The following is a 20,629-nucleotide window of genomic DNA, read 5'->3' as shown; positions in this document are numbered from 1 at the left end:
CTACGAAAAACATTTCACTCATGTTGCAAATTCATTTCACTCAATTGCAAAAAATACGTTCCTCTTTTTTCTCGGCCTGTAGGCGGCGCACACCATTGTTGGTGGGACGAGGACAATGCACCACGAGGTGGGCCCATAAACACAAATTGTAAAGTTTGAATTTATCGCTGATTATGCACAATAGCCAGGGCAATCAGCTGTTGCATTCGGCCCTACGATCAATCTTTAACCTTAGCACGGTCTGGCTATACGTTTTGTAGGCATGAGGCATGAATACTTCATACATACACTATCTACGGAGCTGAATGGTCAAGGTAGAAGTGTTGAAATTTCCCTTTTCTCCCTTCCGTCTGTCTTTTACTTCATTGACATACGATGGTCATAATGATTGATGAAATGAAGCTTACAAAAAGCTACATTTCACCGGTCAACTCGCTTGTACCTGCACTGCAAAACCAAATTCTCTCCATTTTGTATGAGACATGAATGGGGGGTCACCATCCTTAGAACAGACATAAAAAGTGAGTATACGGGACTGAAGTTGGGTAATGACATGGACATTCTCGGCTAACACCACAGAGATGTATACTAATTGCGCGTTATATAAGTGTCTCTATGGCTAACACCAACCTTTTCGGGCTGAGCGATGACGTCATCATCCATCTTCAGTCCCGAATACTCACTTTTTATGTCTGTTCTAAAGATGGTGACCCCCCCCCCCTCATCACGTCTCGGAAAAAATGGAGAGAATTTGGTTTTGCAGTGCAGGTACAAGTGAGTTGACCAGTGAAATGTAGCTTTTTGTAAGCTTCATTTCATCAATCATTATGACCATCGTATGTCAATGAAGTAAAAGACAGACAGAATGGAGAAAAGGGAAATTTCAACACTTATACCTTGACCATTCAGCTCCGTAGATAGTGTATGTAAAAAGCATTCATGCCTCATGCCTACAAAACGTTATAGCCAGACCGGCCGTGCTAAGGTTAACGATTGATCGTAGGGCCGAATGCAACAGCTGATTGCCCTGGCAGCTGTGTATAATCAGCGATAAATTCAAACTTTACGATTTGTGTTTATGGGCCCACCTCGTGGTGTATTGTCCTCGTCCCACAAACAATGGTGTGCGCCGCCTACAGGCCGAGAAAAAAGAGGAACGTATTTTTTGCAATTGAGTGAAATGAATTTGCAACATGAGTGAAATGTTTTTCGTAGCGAGAGGAATGGGGATATTTACGTGAAGAGCGAAATTTACTTACGGTCTAATACTGCAGCCGTATGTGTTATCCAACAAAAGTGAAAGGATTTGTTTGATCTCAGATTTAAAATGTAACAAGTGAAATTAGATTTTAATTCGTCGTGCGGACGAATTAATTGGTCTGTCGTAGATACAGAGATAAACATACATAATTATTTAAACAAATGAGTGGATATAAGTATGAAAGATAAATAGACAAACAGACATACATATTCAAACAGATACATATAAGAAAGATAGATAGATAGATGAAGAGATAAATCACAGGTGGATAGATAATAGAAGATGGATAGATATATATTAACAGGGGCCGCGGAAGCTGAGGGGCAGCCCCTTTACTTTTTTCCAAAACCGTAAACAGGCCGTATGATTGTGATTTTTTGCATGGTCAGCCCCCCCCCCCCGCTTTGAAAACCGTTCCGCGGCCCCTGATTAATAGATAGATAGATAGACAGATAGATAGACAGATGGATAGGTAGATAGATACAGACAGATAGATAGATAGATAGATAGAAAGATAGATAGAGAGAGAGAGAAAAAATAGATCGATATATTTATTGATAGGTAGACAGATAGAATAACATTTTAAACAAATTTGATAGATAGATATTAAATAGATAAACGAACAAATAAACAGACATAACTATTTAGACAGATCAATAGTTATTAGATTTAAAGATAAAAAGTAGACATATGTATTCTGAACAGATAGACATAAGATAGATAAATAGATAGATAGATATAAAGATTGAATGATAAATACACAGATATACAGACATATTAAACGAAATAAGTAGATATTAGATAGATAGATAGATAGATAGAAGGATAGACATATTTAAACAGATGGATATATGTTAGGCAGAGAGAGAGAGATAGATAGATAGATATATCATGTGTCTTCTCCTCATCCCGCCAACAATGGTGCGCGCCGCCTACAGGCCGAGAAAAAAGAGGAACGTATTTTTTTGCAACACGAGTGAAATGTTTTTCGTAGCGAGAGGAATGGACATTTCCGTGAGGATAGTTACGGTCTAATACGGCAGCCGCATGTGTTATCCAACAAAACTACAAAAGTGAAAGGATTTGTTTTCTCTCAAAATTAAAATGTATCAAGTGAAATGATTTTTTTTTTTTTAAAGTGAAACATTTTTTTTTTCAAAAGTGAAATATATTTTTTTGGAAAAGTGAAATATATTTTTTTGGAAAGTGAAATATATCTTTTAGAAGAGTGAAATATATTTCTTTGAAGAGTGAAATATATTTCTTTGAAAAGTGAAATATATTTTTTTGGAAAGTGAAATATATTTTTTTGGGAAAAGTGAAATATATTTTTTTTAGAAAAGTGAAATATTTTCTTTTTGAAAAGTGAAATATATCTTTTAGAAGAGTGAAATATATTTCTTTGAAAAGTGAAATATCTTTTTTTTTGAAAAGTGAAATATATTTTTTTTGAAAAGTGAAACATATTTTTTTGGGGAAAAGTGAAATACTTTTTTTTTGAAAAGTGAAACATATTTTTTAAAGTGAAATATATTTTTTTGATAAAGTGGAATATATTTTTAAAAGTGAAATATAAATTTCTTTAAGTGAAATGGTTTAGTGTAGGAGAAAGATATATTTTTTAAGTGAAATATATATTTAATTGATTCCTTATATGCGTGCCATACGGTGCTACATGTCGTGCTGCATTATTGATATTATTTTCCTTTTCTTCTGTTTCTATATCCTACTACAAGTATATGGATTATTTTTTTTCTTTTTTTCTTTTCTTGGATTTATATATGTAATGTAAATAATGTATAATTTTAGACTTATATATATAACCTCTGTAGGCCTAAACTCCTCTTCAACTCTTGATTCTGAGTGTCTAACTAAAAAAATCCTCATAGCGATATTTAAGTATTTATGCTAGATCTGTTATTTATTCATTTATACTTACTACAGACAACTGGATTAGTACCCCCCCCGCCCCTGTTTTGTCGTGTGTACTTACCTTCATCTACCCTACTCTAGTTAGTTGTTCTATTTTGTTATTACTGTATTTATATGTATATATACTTTTTTTTCTTGCTTATCTGCTTTTTTTTTCAATGCAGACGTTTAATTATATTGTATCATACATATTTTGTTGTTGTATCAAAGGTGATCTGTGCTTAACAAGCGTTGCTTCTATACAGACCACCTCTTTCCCATATTTTCGATATCTTTTTTAGCTCTTTGTCCATAAGCTTTTATTCCTGTTGTGTTTTTTTTCTTTTAACCTTATTGATATCGTACATGTATGCATTGTATTTTGGTTGTGGAAAGAAATAAACGAACTTGAACTTGAATATGTACCATATGCTAAGCAACCTGCATTTGACTAATTCATGCTCTTCAACCATCTGTCTGTGAACTCGGTTTTTGTGAAGTCTGAAGGCTATTGGAGTTAAAAGCTGAATCAAAGTGAATATCAAAATGATTTTCTGATCTCTATATCTGCGTCGTTATTTTGTACCCCGTATGTTTGAATATCTGTTTTCAAAGTCAGCACTGCTGCTACATATCGAATCGCGCAATGCATGTAAGACTGTGTTCCACTTATTTTTTCATTATAGGATTTGTTATCTCGAGGACGCTATACAATACCCACTCACATGTGCCTTCGGCTTCGTCATGTGTTTTTTTTTTTTAAAGGTAAGCGATTTCCAACATTATGTGAATAAGGTTTGGATGTCTATTTAGAATCATGTGCCGGTATGTTATTTCTGTGTCATGTTAGATACATACACGATGAAAGCTCTCATTGATTCCTTGACCGATTAATCGGTCAAGAAGTTGCTGAATTATCACTTCACTGTCATCAGTCCCACATGTTCGAAACCCTGCAGGCTGCACTCAATTGACTTAATTGAGACATGGTTCATCATGGTTCATTTATTTCTTCTTTCACAACATGTGTACATAACATTAGTTAACAACATCATACAAAATACTTTTTACATCTTAAGTACTTTGATTGTCATGCACACTTAAAATTTACAAAGATCATATTAAAAAGAAAAAAGTATATATATATATTTTTTTCTGGGTAAAAGTCCTCTAATCTCTTTTAAACTAGTTAAAATTTCATGCCATGTATTCTCTTTTGGGGTACCTTGCTTTGACAAGCTCAGTTCTTGAAGGTCTATTATTACTTGTAGTTGTTGTACTTGTAGATCTAGGCCTAGGCCTACATGATGTAGATCTAGTACAACAACTTAGTACATCGGAACGACGTGTCTTACTCTTAGTCAGTGCTTGACAGATATATTATTGGCAGTGTATACAGCCACACGCGTGTGTCTTTACCATCCAGCCACACGCGTGTGGTTATATCCAGAACACCTATCTGTGGATACCGCCACACGCCGCCAGTAATAACAGTAAAACACGTACCGGTATGTACTCTGACCGTCTATATCACGATCAAAATAACCTCATTTCTTCATTAAATTCTTACATTCTAAATAAGCTTTTTCGATATACCGGTATTAGTAATACCGTTCGGTATGAAAGTCATACCGGTATGGATACCGCCGTTGAAATTTCAATACCGAAATACCGTCATACCAAAAGTTGAAAATATCATACCGGTATTTTCTTCTGTATTGTCATTTATGGGTATTTTTACAGTAAAATTAAGCCAAAACAATAAGTTCTTTGGCTCTCTCAACATATTTAATGAAATCAGAATCCAATAATCTAACCTCGAAATGAATACATCGCCCCTTAACTACTGTCTGAGCTCCGTTAGCCGCTGCATAAGGCCTCGGCCCCACCGCTACTGATACTGGGGTGCATGTCGGCTCAGCTCCATGCACTCGTGTACACAGCTACAGTAAACAACGAAGTAGACCGAGACGGAGAGCATTTCATGAAGAGTTTTTTTCAGTGGTTTCAACAACAGATTTGCTTTCCGCCAATCACATGCGAGGGTTTCCTAGCTTGTAACATCCCTCTACACAAACAAAATCACTGACAAAACTCTTTTTGAAACACTCCCTAGCCTGCCTTTTGACCACGTGGTGTATTGCGGGGCTTCAACGAAGTATCAACCTTGGCTTGGGGCGTTGACAGACAAACCACAGGGATTAACACTTGTTTTTTCTTTATGCAAGTTTTTTTTTTCTCGGACTGCTCTTAACTTGTATCGATGGGAATGTCCACTGATTTTTTTTTTTTTGGGGGGGGGGGTGCTGTGCATTGACAGACAAACCACAGGGATTAACACTTTTTTTTCTTTATGCAATGTTTTTTTTCTGGACTGCTCTTGACTTGTTTCAATTATGACAAGTTTACTTTTATACTATAAGCCTGCTACAAAAATCGTCTGACCCCCCCCCCCACAAAAAAATAAATAATTAAAACATAAAGAAAAAATAATACATTAATGAATAAATAAATTAAATATGAAAATAAAAAAAAGACAGAAAATGTTGATAACATTAACAGGAAAAAATGTTACGCCATCCCTCTTTGTTTATTTTGATCTGTGAAGTGATCGTAAATGGAAGAAAGTGGCTGAGAATATTTGTGTGATTTGTGATGGGTGTTGTATCCGTTTTGTGCATGTGCGGTCATGAATAAAATAAAATAAACTATTGGATTGATTGTAATTTAAATTTATGATGGTCTCGTGGCGTGATAAGATGTTGATCAACTAAAAATTTGGCATGTGTGAAAGATAAAATTGGCAAAAAAGAGGGGAAGATCGAGATTCGGAGAAGAGGAGGATGTTGATTGTTTGTGGTAAGAGAGGGGTGGTGACGGGGAGAGAATGGGCCAATGGGAAAGAGAGAGTGAAGAATTAAGGGGCTGGGGAGATAAAGAAAAACAAAAGCAAGAAAAAATGAGTGAGAAAGAGGCAGCGGGAGATAAGAAGTTTAGGGGGAGGGTTTTACTTTTAGACAACGTGGAGATTCACAAGAGGGGGTGGGGGTTCAACACAATGGACATTTATAAAGAAAAGTTATTTACGAGACGTCAAAATTGGAGGTCAACAAACTTTGAACCTTCGACGAACACGTGTTGATGTGAGTGGTAAACAAAAGGGGCGAATCTGAATGTGAATGAGTGGGGCCAGATCGGTGAAGGGAAATCACGCATATATCCTTGACAGTTTTAGCAGGGAATTTTGGTGCTTGGAAGTTAGGGCATGTACACACGTTTAGCAAAGTAAGTAGTGCTCAGTGAGTTTGTGCGGTGTAGCATTTGGCAACTTGACTTATTGATTTCGTACCATGTGCTTGCTGAGATTATTTTGCACACATGCACAGGTAATTCACAGCTCTCGTTGGGGAGAAAGCATGATCGTATAACTTTTGGTAAAGAAAGAGAAAGTTTTTGTCAATGAGAATGGACCATGCTGAACATTCCTCAGCTGACCACAAGCATCCCCTCTTTATCCAAGGCCATATCAGGGCTAAACAAACATTGGACACTGTTTGCACAATAAATTGGGAATTTACTCGGTATTAGTCGGTATACCGGTATTGAAGCTATTAGTAATACCGGTATTGAAAATATCAATACCGAAAAAGCTTAATTCTAAACCCCTTTGATATCCTTAGATCGTTTCAATTTCATTCTCACCGTCTTCTCTCCTTGCTTTTCTTGTCTTGTTACAAACGGTCGTCTGTTTAACAGCAAATTCTCTTTTTCTACTTGTGTCGATTCTGGCTTCCTTCGTGGTGGCAGACCCATACAGCGTTAGCGCAGCGCAGTAGTAGACATACACAGTTTGGGTTTACGTACTACTGCGCTGCGCTAACGCTGTATGGGTCTGCCACTGCACCGCGAAGGAAGCCAGAATCGACAGTCAGACCTACATACCGGTACGTGTTTTACTGTTATTACTGGCGGCGTGTGGCGGTATCCACAGATAGGTGTTCTGGATATAACCACACGCGTGTGGCTGGATGGTAAAGACACACGCGTGTGGCTGTATACACTGCCTATATTATTACCCTGTCATTGAATTCAATCAGTCATTCCCACATCCTCTACTCCCTGGGGAGTATTCCAGTCAGTCGCCGGTGAAGCTCAATCAGTACTGGACAAGCTGCAATGACTTTCACATCCTACCGGGTACCCATTAGCTGATTAGCACCTTGGTCGAGAGTGGCAAAGACAAAGTGTGGATTAACGCCTTGCCAAAGGACGCCAGACTGCGGTGGGATTTGAATAAACGACCCTCTGTGTACAAGGCGAGAGTCAGAACCACTACACCATGGCTACTCCACAGTGTATATGTATGCTGATCTCTGACTGCAGCGCTAAATGCTGCATTCATTGGGTGCAATCACTCCTAGTACCAATGAGGTCCAAACATTAACATGTATGGACCTCATAGGCGACATTACCCAAAATTATGGGTTAGACAATTCAGTTCTGATTTCAAACCCAAGACTTTGGTAAATGTACGCCTTAATACAAATTGGAGTTATGCGATATGACGTTCATTTGGTGGGAAGACTTTCAAGACTTAAAAAAATGAGTTGAAATTAAAATGAATTACTATTAAACTTACATTTCAGGCCCTTTTTGTTGATTTTCGGTGAGCCTTCCACACAGCTGCGACGAGTGATCAACTCCCAAGTGATACGCGAACTGGTCAGCTGATCGGTCAGGTGATCGGTAGATTATCTTTTTGTCAGACGTTCATAATTTATGTAAAGCGTATCAATCTTCAGTATCTTGATTTCAAAGTATCAGTATTGCAGATAAATGTCATTATTGATTGGAATCAGTGGCGGATCGGGGGGGGGGGGGGGGGGGGGGGGTGTGAGCATTTCTGCCCGATCCCCCTATTGAGATTTGTAGTAAATATTTTGGAATTAAATACGTTGTTCATACTAGTTATGCGACCCCTCCCTTATGATGATCACAGCATTATTTGTAATGGGGATATTTTGTTCATATTCTTGTCTCTTCTTTCTCTTTTTAGCCTTTTTTTGCTTGTTAAAACCTTTTTTCCTTTTTTTTTGGGGGGGGGCTCGCCAAATTTTACGTGGGTCAAAATTACCTTCATTTTTTTTAGTGACAATCGTTTTTTCATTTGTCCAGTTCTACGCGAGACAAAATTACCTTCGATCATTATTATAGTTAAAAACTTTTTTAAATTTTTTATTTATTTATTTTTTTTTTTTGGGGGGGTTGCCAAATATCACGCGAACGTTTTTCAGCTTTTACTGTTTTATTCGACTTATAATCAAATATTAAATGGGGCTTACCACAGTTTTTTTAAAGTCAATTCATAAAAATATTCCTCCTCGGGATTTGAGCTTTCTTTCATGAAATATCAATCTTTTTCATGATTACCAAAAATACTTAAATTTTTTTAACGGTGTAGGCCTATGAAGCTTTAGCTCATGCGTTGCGCCTGCCATACTTTAATGTTGATCAACTTTATGCTTTTAATGAATTCCTAAAAACACTAAATTCTCAGATCATCAATTTTGTCGCAATCGAAAAATTCGATTGCGTCTCTATCAGTTTTGAATATTCATAAAAAATAACAGCTCGTGCTTTTTGCTCATAATATTTTGATTAGTAAATTCTTCTCTTATATAATCGAGTCGGATAGATAGATAACTAGAGAGAGAGAGTTGGGGGGGGTCCCTCAGCTACTTGTCCTCGCTTATTCCCAATTTGTTATTATGCTCATGTTGTGAGAGCTTTGTGTTTTCAGATTTTTTTCTTTTTCAACCTTTTTATTGTCTCGGAGCTTCCCTCTATTTCTTTACACTATGATGTAGTCCTTTTTACCTCATTGTTTCAATCATTGGCGGCGGAAGCCCCAAATTTTAGGAGGGGACAACCAAAAAAATTTTGACAAGCAAAAAAAAAAAAGGCTCTCAACCCAAACATTTTAGGGGGGGGACGTAGGAAAATAAATTGACAAGCAAAAAAAAAAAAGAAAAAAGGTCAACAACAAATTTAGGGGGGAACGTCCCCCCCCCCCGCTTCCGCCGCCTATGGTTTCAATTCTTGTTTTGTTCTCATTTCAATGAAAACATTATTAAACTGACGTAGAAGACTATTACGAAATTTTGACATTGTTTAGTCTCATTTGTTTGGCTTTCTTTTTTTCTTCTCATCTTCTTTTTCTTCTTTTTCCCTTTCCTTATTTTCTCTTTTATTTCATTTTATGAGGTATCCGCCAATTTATACAACACCAAGCATATAGAGGCGGATAATCAGTGAGGGAGCGTGACGGTGTGCCGCTCTAAAAAAGAAGGAGGAATATTGGAAGAAAAAAAAGAAGGGATGGGGAAAAAATAAAAGAAAAAAAAAGAAAGATGATGATGGCAATGATGATGATGAAAATTATCTTGGTGATGATGATGGTTGTGGTGACGGTTGTGGTGATGATGGTGATGATAATGATAGTGGTGATGATGATGATGATGACGAGATGTATTTTTGTTATTTTGTCTTTGAAAAAATTAAGTAGTGCAAAGTTGAATTCATTTAAAGTTTATTATGAAAATAGCAGAAAAAAAAATTGGTATGCGTTCGAGGAAAATCCATCCCCCACCAATTTTTTTTAAAAGGTAAGATTTTTTTTTGTGACGGCGTAGGCCTTTGCAAGCAGCTATTATTATGGTAAAAAAGTAAATGAAATGTCAAGAAATACATGATAATGATTTTTATGGTACATTTAGTATATCATAGATAACTTCATACTTGTTATCAAAAAGAAAAAAAGTGGGTCGTTACGGACCATTAAAAATGGGAAATTTGGGCATTTTATATTTAGGATAGAGCAACTGCTCGTTATAGACGTCACAATAAATCAAGCATTCTAAATTCTATCAACTCCATTTTTTGTCAAATAACACCTTCATCGATATTTTGAAATGATTTTTCTCATATTTTCATAATATTTTTATCAGGGTGAAATTCCCCTTTAATTTACAAAACAGATTCGCAAACAATATCAAGAGTAGTGGGAGGCAAGGGCGGAAATCTAAGGTAGGGGACCAGGGGCTGGAAAACAGGCAAAAAAACAACAACAAAAACAAACTAACAAAAAAACAAAAAGGAAGGTTTATCACCCCCAAAAGAAGGTCGTCTCGTCCAAAATACATGTTTTACTTCGATTTAAATGATGTAGGCCTATTTCTTTCCATCATATATAAAAGAACAAAAATAGTAGGGGGACATTTGATAATGTGCCCCCTACTATTTTGGGTTAGGGGGAAGTGTCCCCCTGGGATTTGCGCCCATGTGGGTGGGGGGTGTTGCACCTCCTTTCGGAATCATTATGGAACAGTGTGAATAGTCGCTGTGATTTCGATCTCATACCTATAAAAAAAAATAGAACAGAAGAACGCCTTGACCACAGGCCAAAATGCCTAACAATTTTTCCGCGGCATTAGCGACTCTCGTAAGGGGCGCTCCATTTATAAATAAAGTTGCATGTGTAGCTGTCTATGGCGACAGAATTTATCGCAGAATTGCAGCCAGAAGCGTGGGAAATTTCCAGAAAATTCAAGAAAAGAACCGGTGAGTACCGATTTAACAGTACTAATGTAATTAGTAACATTTATTGAATTATAAGAATATTCAATTTTTCGTGAAACAAAGCTTAGTTCTAAGCTAGGGCGGCCCAAATGCACGTGAGTGGAGTCCCAGTTTCTTAACATGGGTAAGTATTGCGGTGTCGCCTAGAGTGGGTGCAATCTACTGTGTGCTAAGATGATTTAGTGATTTTCTGTATATTTCAAATATAAGTTTTAGCTTGCAATCACACCCAGTAATAAGATAACACTAAAATTATTTTCATGTTTTTTTTTCCCCATCATAGAAAACATCAGATTGTGAAACATATTGAACAAGCTGGATCCAATAAACAACATGTGTCATACTCAAAATACTGATAAAGAGATAAACTCCAATAGAGGATTTTGAACTTGGACAAGCTGCATTGGGAATAATTTAAATTATGACAATACAGAGGTTATGATATGCTTTGAATTTTAATTGGTTTTATTGTAATGTAGTTTGAACTGTAGTAAACTCATAAAGCATGGTTAGCTTGTGCATCAATAGAATGTTTCATATTTATATTTTATTTTCTGTAAAATGAATTACACCAATGAAAAGTATCAGAAATTAAGATCAAATGAAAGTTTTTTCAAATATTTTCATGGGAGACAATATTGCTATTATGAAATTCCAGTGAATTTCACGCTATGATGCTTGCATGCCTGACACTCACGTGTGTCATTTTGCATACTTTTGTGTGTTGTCCATTTATGTTGAATGTGTATTTTCATGTCTTCTGTCTTTTCCTGATTACAGAAAACATCAACAAGCTTGATCTTATACATCCGTCATATCTTACAAAGAAAGGGGTCAACTCGAATGCAGGAAAATCCTCCAACCGTCCATTCTGTGCTGCAACACTGCAAAGACAATTCAGAGGTGAATTTGCCTTATTTTGGCCTGTGATAAACTTCATGAGGCAATGTGAGCTTGTGCATGAATAGAATTTGTTATATATATTCATATTTCATTTTCTGTCAAAATGAGTAAAACCAATTGATGAAAAGTATCAGAATCTAAGATCAAATGAAATGCTATCGAATAATTCATGTGGACATTGTATGTTTCAAGTATTAAAATGATAAAATCCAAATCCTGATACTTGCATACAGTGCCGTGTTGTGTGCTTTTGTCCATTATTGAGGTGGTTATCTAATTGCCAAGTTATTTTTATTTTTTTCTGTTTTTTTTTTATTACAGAAAACAAGCTGGATATTATGTCGCACAAACAGATGAATTTCAATGCAGGAAAAACCTCCATCTATTCTGTGCCACATGTACGATAAACATGGACTAGGTGCTTTGCGGACTTTGTTCCCAATTATGACAATTCAGAGGTGATAACAAGTTGCATTGAATGTGCATTGTAGTGGATTTTTGCCAGTGATAAACTTGTATTAAAGCAGAGACGTGGGCTTGTGCAGCTATACAATCAGTGTATTTGCTGTTTATACTTTGTTTTAGAATGTTGAAAGTAGAACTGCATATAAAAACGGAATCCAGTGACGATGAGGAGGATAGAGATCAGACAGGAAGCGATCATCCATCCAAAGACGTGATTGAGAATATTACAGAAGAAGGCGGAGAGAGCAAAAGTAAACTTTGCTATGAATGTAAAAAATGTGGAAAGAAATTCCAAAGGCACTTTCGCTATAAGAATCATGTGTCTTACATGCATGAGGAAGATGACCGAGGAAAAGGAAAGATACAGTGTTCCGTTTGTGGCAAGCGGTATATGGCGTCAGGGAGATTAAAGAAACATATGCTGATGCACAGTAATGGAAAAGAAAGGATCCAGTGTTCTGTTTGTGGCAAGCGATTTGTAGAGGCCAAGAGATTGGAGAATCATTATATGGCAAAACACGGTAAAGCGGAAGGAAAGATCTATGATGGGTCTGGTTGTGCCAAGCATTCTTCAGCCAATGAGGAAGTCCAGAAGCACGTGGTAGCCCAGAAGACAATGGTGACCTTTAATGAGAAATTGTACTGCTGTGCCTTGTGTGGTGAAAAATTCCTTCGTGATTACCAACTAGGTCGACACAGATGCCATCTCGTTGACCTTGAACAGTTTGCTCTTACAACCGGTTGTAGAAAGAGAAAATGGAAATCTCCTGATTTGCATAATAACCATTGCCCTATTTGTAACAAGTTATTTCACTCAAACGAAGGTTGGCGGAAACATATGATCATCCACCTTGGTCAAGGGAGCTTCAAATGCTCTGTATGTTCTGATCAGTTTACTGGGAAAAGGGAATTACAAAATCACATGATGAGATGGCACACTACCGACAGACCTTTCAAGTGTCCATTGTGTGGCAAGACGTTCATCTCAAAGAGTAATTTGGGTTCACATGAAAAAGTACACAATGAAGTGTATTATAAATGCTGTGTTTGTGGAAAGGAATTCAAAAATATTAGTTTGATGAAGGGGCATGAATGTCAATCAGATGAACAGTTTGGTATGGATGGGGATAAAATGCTATGTAGCATATGTCGGGAAAATTTTGACCTCAGATCTACACTGATAGAGCATCTATCAGTTCATAAAGACACCCATCCTCATAAGTGTTCTTGGTGCAGTGAAAGATTCAGAATGAAGGAAGACCTAACCATGCATCACAGAAAGTCGCGCCCCAGACATGTATCACAGAGTGCGGATGACTATCCTTACGAATGCAATCTGTGCCTCCGGAGATTCAGTAAGCAATCTTCACTTAAAAGACACAAGAAAGTCATTCATTGCAGGAAGAAACTGGAACAGACCCAAGCTCAAAGTGAAACTGTAACCTTGCAGGATAATGGAGAGAATATACCTCCGGATACTGTTAACTCTGCAAACCCAACTACAGAGGAGAACATGGAACATGATGGCATCAAAGCTGGACAGGAGCGCATTAATGCATCATCAGATCTTCTGGGAAATGACAAACATCAAATATCTAATGAAGCATTGGTAGAGAATGGAATGGAAACTAACGGAGAATGCACATTGAATGGTACAAACTCAGTACAATACAGGTGTGATGTGTGTAAAAAGAAGAAATCATTTATAGTGTGGGGAAACTATCAGAGGCATATGAAACATGCACATGGTCGGAATGTTCAGAGGGATGAGCGACTACAGTGTGCTATATGCGAAGAAAAGTTTCTTTCTGTTGAAAGTCTTGAAGGTCACGTGGTGATCCACAATAGGTCAAGCCACCATTACTGCTGTGCCTTGTGCGGGGAGAAATTTTTCCGAAATCATCAGCTGACAAGCCATAGATGTAGTCTTCTTAACTGTAAAATTTTGCCCACAGAGAAGGGTACAAAACAGAGAAGTTGGGACTTTGGTGGATGTGAACTTACTCATTGTCCTATTTGTAACAAGGTGTTGAAAAATCATTCTTCCTGGCAGAACCATATGAACCTTCACCTAAGGCATCGTCAGTTCAAATGTTCTTTTTGCTCAAAGCAATTCATTGGGCGGAGAGAGCATCGAATTCATATGAGGCGTCACACGGGGGTGCGTCCATACAAATGTAAATGGTGCCCAAAATCATTTGCTTCCCCAAGCAATTTGGCCTCTCACGAGAAGAGTCATTTTGCCATCCACCATTTATGTTGCATGTGTGGAATGGAATTCCTGCAAGAAGACGATTTACATGCTCACACATGTGAGGCTGATAGTTTAAATAGTGAAGCACTAACCATATCCTTGAAATCTGTTTGCAACGTATGTCGCAAGAGTTGTGCTTCCAGGTCAGTCCTAAAGAGGCACATGAAGGTTCATGATGACACCCATCCCCACTCATGCACGCGATGTTATCAAGGTTTCAAACATGAGCAAGAACTTGGTAAACACCAAAGGAAAGAACGTCTAAAATCCGAGTGTGTCAAGGACTACCCTTTTCAATGTAGCATCTGCCCGAACAGATTTGACAGTCTTCGGAAACTCAAGATACATGAGGGGAATGGACACAGAAGGACGTTTTCCCGGCCTATCGAGCCATATTCCGGCCAAAGTGTCATTTCCGCACCCCCGAATGGAATAGTGAATCAAGGTGCTGATCAAAGTCCACTTGATGTGGACCAGAGCGTACATGACTCAAGCCAAGGTCAGAATGGTAGGGCCTTTCCAGGTGATCAGGATCAGAGGCCTAGCAGTACCCCTATCATTCCTGGTGTGAAGGATTACCAATGCCTACTCTGCGACAAGATATTCTACACCAAGCACAGACTCAAGGGCCATCTCAGTATTCACACTGGAATTAAACCTTATGGATGCTCCAAGTGTGAAAAACGCTTTGACAATCGCAGCTCCCTGAAATATCATAAGAAAAGTCATAAGAAAAAGAAAAAGCGGTAAATATATATGTTCACGCTTACTGAAAGATGAAAAGCAACTCCTATGCATTTGTTTTATGTCTAGAAAGAAGTGGTTATGTTTTACTTCCTTTTAAGCAACACTTGTTTGTTACCATGGTGCAACGACATTTGCTCCTGCAACAATTGCTCTGGTCTTAATATCTTAGAGGGTATAGGGTTAGAGTTGGGATTGTGATAGAGGTTTTGTTTCAGAATAATGTATAAAAGATAAGGATTAGGGTTTATTTAGTTTTGGAAGTAAGGTTTCATGATTGACTTAATGTGCAGATTTTCCATCGCAGCAATTGTCGTCGGAACAAATGTCATGGAACTGTTTGTTACATATCTACCCAACTATTTCCTCACATTTTATTAATTAGCTTTACATGGGAGGAAAATTGGTACCGTGGTATTTTCATAAACTGGGGACTTGGCCCCTTATAAAATGGCATGGATGTCCAATTAGTCCAATCCATTGCGAGAAGAGAACAAACAAAGGAATAGACATGGAGAAATTTTATTGTTCATTTGCTTCTGATGGAAAAAGGTCATCATTTTCCAGGCTCATACATGTAATGTTAAAGATCACCTTTTTTATCTAATAATGCTCAAAGTTATGAGAAAAGTGTGTAGTACCCCTTATTTTTGTATTTTGATTTTTTTTAATGTTTCTGCCCATGTACATGAAGATGGTGCCAGATGCATTCTGTTTTAGGGTGGTCCATCCATTTGTCTATCCCTGTCTTGTTCATTCAATGTACTATGTTTAACAGGAAAGAATGGAGAAAGAAGAGTGTGAAAAAGAGAGACTTGCAATTTTTGCAGGGTTCCCACAGTCATGGAAAATCCTGGAAATATTTGTGGTCATGGAAAAGTCAGGGAATTTGGAAAATTTGTGAAAAGTCATGGAATGGCATTTACCTCTTGGCTATGGCAGCTTTCCAGTTTATTGTGTCTCTCAACTCTCATACTCTGCTATTATAATTGGTGTTCATGATCTCCATTTTTCCCAGTTTTGGGACATCCCAAATTCTACATAACTCTCGGGAAGTCATTGAAAGCAGCAAGTTAGTAATGGAAAAGTCATGGAAAAGTCTTGGAATTCTTTTATTCAAATTTATGTAGAAACCCTGTTTTTAACACAATTTCGCCCTTCTTACTCAATTGAGAAACATTTATATCATCATCAGATTGCCCCCCCACCCATAGGCGGCGGAAGCGGGGGGGACGTGTCCCCCCCTAAATTTGAGGAGGGGGGACGGTCCCCCCCCCTAAATTTGTTGTTGATGACCTTTTTTTTTTTTTTTTTTGCTTGTCAATTTATTTTCCTACGTCCCCCCTAAAATTTTTGGGTTGAGAACCTTTTTTTTTTTGCTTGTCAAAATATTTTTGGTTGTCCCCTCCTAAAATTTTTGGCTTCCGCCGCCAATGCCCCCACCTTCTTGAATTTCCTGGCGTATCCCCTGCGAGGCCTATATCTACCTGTATTGTCTTTCAATAATTTTCTTGAAGAGTTCTGCCAGCCTGGTGTGTGTGGTTTTTTTTTTTAAAGGAAGACTTAGGTATATACTGGTGTACTTGTATTTTGAGGTGAAGGGGAGGGAGGAGGGCAAGATAACTTATTTTTCTGTCAATAATTATTATAAAGTATTATAAAGAACAACGCAGATCTCATTTATTTGTAATCTTGAACTCTTTCTTCCCTTTCCCTCTTCTCTTAACATCAGTCTGTTGACGTTTTTTGTTCATCATTAATATTAAAAAAGGGTACCATCCTGTAGACTTCACAGTATTATGACTCAATGAGTTAACTGCTTCCTAAAAACGTCTGACAAATCTCGTAAATCTGATACCTGTCATATATATCTTTTTTTGGTCATACGGCAAAGATGATAAGTTGCCATTTGTTTGCCAGGATTTTAATTCAAGGGACTCCATCCAATGTTAAAAGCTGTTTTAATTAATATTTTAAAAAATCAAAGAAGCATGAATGTGAAAGTTTGAAGATAAGATGGGCAAACAATAAAAAGTAATGAATTCTAAAAAGTTCCCCAAAACTGTAATCACTATGTGGACTTCAAATTGGCCACATGTAGTGTAGATGTGAAACCGATCAGTGGTAAAGACAAGTTCCCTGTTTGTCTCAGTACATACATTGTGACGAAAACATTTTTTTAATCAAGTTATTTTTATCAGGCTGACATGCAACACTGCTTTATGATTATATGTTATGACCTTTGAGAGGAAAGGGGCTTTTATGAAAACAACAAATGCAAATGGGAGAGAATACATAGAGATATGATTTTAAAGCATTTATAACGATTGTCATTTTAAACGTTTTGTTAGTGATGTGCTTGTCTGATTTATTTTGAACTTCCACCATCCCTTTTCTCTTATTTTTCGTCCTCTACACATTTAGTTGATTACCTAGTTGGGATTCCCCATTTAAGGAAAATGGTGAGGTAATAAATTACTTTGTCCCTTAATTTTGAGAATAAAGAGTGTTATTAGAAGCAGATATTAATGATTAAGCCGGTATGATTAGTGATATAATAATGATGTGGATTAATGTTATTCCCGTGTTATGTTAAGATGTGGAAAATGAAACTAAACGTGTTCATTGATAAATGATTCTTCTTTTACCTTGTTTATATTTCATCGGTGGCTGAGTGCTGGTCGATGTTTTAATAGAATGGAGAAAAAGAGAGGTGAAGAATTAGAGAGAGGAAGGAGGGTTAATAGAGAGGGGCGAGGGACAAGAAGGAAAGAGATGGAAAAGGAGATGAAGGGGAAACAGATGAAGAAGAGAGGAGAAAAGAAAGGAGAAATGAAGGGAGAAGAGGGAAGGAGAAACGAATGAAAAGAGGGAAGGGAAAACAAATGGAGAAGAGAGGAGAAAAGGGATGGAGAAATGAAGGGAGAAAAGGGATGGAGAAATGAAGGGAGAAAAGGGATTGAGAAATGAAGTGAGAAAGGGATGGAGAAATGACGGGAGAAATGAAGGAAAAAAGGGAAGGAGAAATGAAGGAAGAAAAGGGATGGAGAAACGAAGGGAGAAAAAGGAAAGAGAAATGAAGGAAGAAAGGGAAGGAGAAATGAAGGAAGAAAAGAAGTGAGAATGGGATGGAAAAATGAAGGAAGAAAAGGAAGGAGAAATGAAGGAAGAAAAGAAATGGAGAAATGAAGTGAGAAAGGGATGGAGAAATGAAGGAAGAAAGGGAAGGAGAAATGAAGGAAGAAAAGAAATGAAGTGAGAAAGGGATGGAGAAATGAAGGAAGAAAGGGAAGGAGAAATGAAGGAAGAAAAGGGAAGGAGAAATGAAGGAAGAAATGGAAGGAGAAATGAAGGAAATGGAGAAATGAAGTGAGAAAGGGATGGAGAAATGAAGGAAGAAAGGGAAGAAGAAATGAAGGAAGAGAGGGAAGGAGAAATGAAGGAAGAAAGGAATGGAGAAACGAAGGGAGAAAAGGGAAGGAGAAATGAAGGAAGAAAAGGGATGGAGAAACGAAGGGAGAAAAGGCCAAGGAGAAATGAATGAAGAAAGGGAGAAATGAAGGAAGGAAAGTGAAGGAGAAATGAAGGAAGAAAGGGATGGAGAAATGAAGGAAGAAAGGGAAGGAGAAATGAAGGAAGAAAAGGGAAGGAGAAATGAAGGAAGAAATGGAAGGAGAAATGAAGGAAATGGAGAAATGAAGTGAGAAAGGGATGGAGAAATGAAGGAAGAAAGGGAAGGAGAAATGAAGGAAGAAAAGGGAAGGAGAAATGAAGGAAGAAATGGAAGGAGAAATGAAGGAAATGGAGAAATGAAGTGAGAAAGGGATGGAGAAATGAAGGAAGAAAGGGAAGAAGAAATGAAGGAAGAGAGGGAAGGAGAAATGAAGGAAGAAAGGAATGGAGAAACGAAGGGAGAAAAGGGAAGGAGAAATGAAGGAAGAAAAGGGATGGAGAAACGAAGGGAGAAAAGGCCAAGGAGAAATGAAGGAAGAAAGGGAGAAATGAAGGAAGAAAGGAATGGAGAAACGAAGGGAGGAAAGTGAAGGAGAAATGAAGGAAGAAAGGGATGGAGAAATGAAGGGAGAAAAGGGAAGAAGAAATGAGGGAGAAAAGGGAAGAAGAAATGAAGGGAGAACAGGGAAGGAGAAATGAAGGGAAGGGGAAATGAAGGAAGAAAGGGAAGGAGAAATGAAGAGAGAAAATGGATGGAGAAACGAAGGGAGAAAAGGGATGGAGAAATGAAGTAAGAAAGGGAAGGAGAAATGAAGGGAGAAGAGGGAAGGAGAAACGAAGGGAGAGGGGGAAGGAGATATGGAATTAAATGAAGGCCGGGAGCAAAGGGAATGAGAAACGAAGGGAGAAGAGGGAAGGGGGAAACGAATGGAGAAGAGAGGAGCCTTGAGTCGCGACCTTTTATAGAGCCTCGCTATTTAGGACTGGTTATTAAAAGTTTTTCTGATAGTAGGTCGTTTTCTGCGTCAAAACTGTGTAATCGTCAGGTCGAGTCATTTTGCTGACAATTTTACGTGGTCGATTGACTATACGGTACGCGACGTACTACTGGCGAGCTTGGATTTTGAAGTAGTGAACACAGGTGCCATGAGCCTAATTACATCAGGAGGGCTCAAGATATTCGTTCGACCCAACCCATTCAAATTTTTTTCAATTTGATGTTGCTGATTGACAAAACTGTATGAATAGGATTCAAAATCTAACACTGATTCTAGAAATGGTAACTACTGAACTCCCTTTGCCCAAAGTGGGAAGATAAAAAAGTGACTTGGAACTATTTTTTTGACTGGCGGACTAATTAGGGCTATTTTACTGTTTGAGTCGATGAATTTGATCCATTCATAGTTATCTTCATAAATGGCAATTTATTTTTAAAATGAGCTGGCTACGCTACCCTTTCCTGGTCAGATATGGAAAGCCAGATATATATCCTATCCAATGGTAGTAAACATTCCACCCTCTAATTTCACATTTATTTTTTATGAATTTTTCAAAAGTGCCATTTTAACACACAAGTCTATGGGGAATGTTTTACGCGCGTGGCACCTCTAAGTAATATGGGAAATCCCTAGTAGTGGATGGAATTCCTGGCCAAACTCTTCAGTAGCAAACAATTTCTCACTGATATCAATATGTTTAGTCATCAAGAGGTGCAAAGAATTGATTTAATGGCTAGCAAGACCATATCAGCTAAAGTTAGTAGGTCTGTGTATATGTAAGCCTATATGTAGACTGGTCAATGTATAGAGCGTCTATGCCTCTTTTTGTTCTGATTCATCATTGGTTTGTGTTAGTGTACATCACATACTTAATATTAGAGAGACCTTTACAAATTGCTCATGTAAAAGGAAGGGGGTAGAGAGGAGCTTTGAGAACTAATTTACTGAAGAGAACTAGAGTGGTACCTTCAAGAAGGTATTTAGAAAAAAGGCACAGAGTAA

At 37.6% G+C, this 20,629-nt stretch overlaps 2 protein-coding genes across 2 annotated transcripts; both read left to right on the top strand.

Annotated features, from left to right (window-relative positions):
• Positions 1–3,890: 3,890 nt before the first annotated feature.
• LOC121422458 (zinc finger protein 585A-like) lies at positions 3,891–16,389 on the top strand. The gene is made up of 4 exons (XM_041617524.1): positions 3,891–3,937; positions 11,094–11,245; positions 11,591–11,713; positions 12,035–16,389. The coding sequence occupies exon 4, from the start codon at positions 12,300–12,302 to the stop codon at positions 15,180–15,182; it is 2,883 nt and encodes a 960-aa protein (XP_041473458.1). The 5' UTR covers positions 3,891–3,937; positions 11,094–11,245; positions 11,591–11,713; positions 12,035–12,299; the 3' UTR covers positions 15,183–16,389.
• A 1,246-nt stretch (positions 16,390–17,635) lies between these two features.
• Positions 17,636–18,880, top strand: LOC121422597. The gene is made up of 3 exons (XM_041617747.1): positions 17,636–17,643; positions 18,209–18,293; positions 18,815–18,880. Exons 1-3 carry the CDS (start codon positions 17,636–17,638, stop codon positions 18,878–18,880), a joined length of 159 nt encoding a protein of 52 aa, XP_041473681.1.
• The last annotated feature ends 1,749 nt before the right edge of the window (positions 18,881–20,629 follow it).

This window comes from Lytechinus variegatus, chromosome 10 (genome assembly GCF_018143015.1).
Source record: "Lytechinus variegatus isolate NC3 chromosome 10, Lvar_3.0, whole genome shotgun sequence".
NCBI lineage: Eukaryota > Metazoa > Echinodermata > Echinoidea > Temnopleuroida > Toxopneustidae > Lytechinus > Lytechinus variegatus.
Note: the sequence above shows the minus strand (reverse complement) of the source record. Positions and strands in the feature narration are given on the sequence as shown.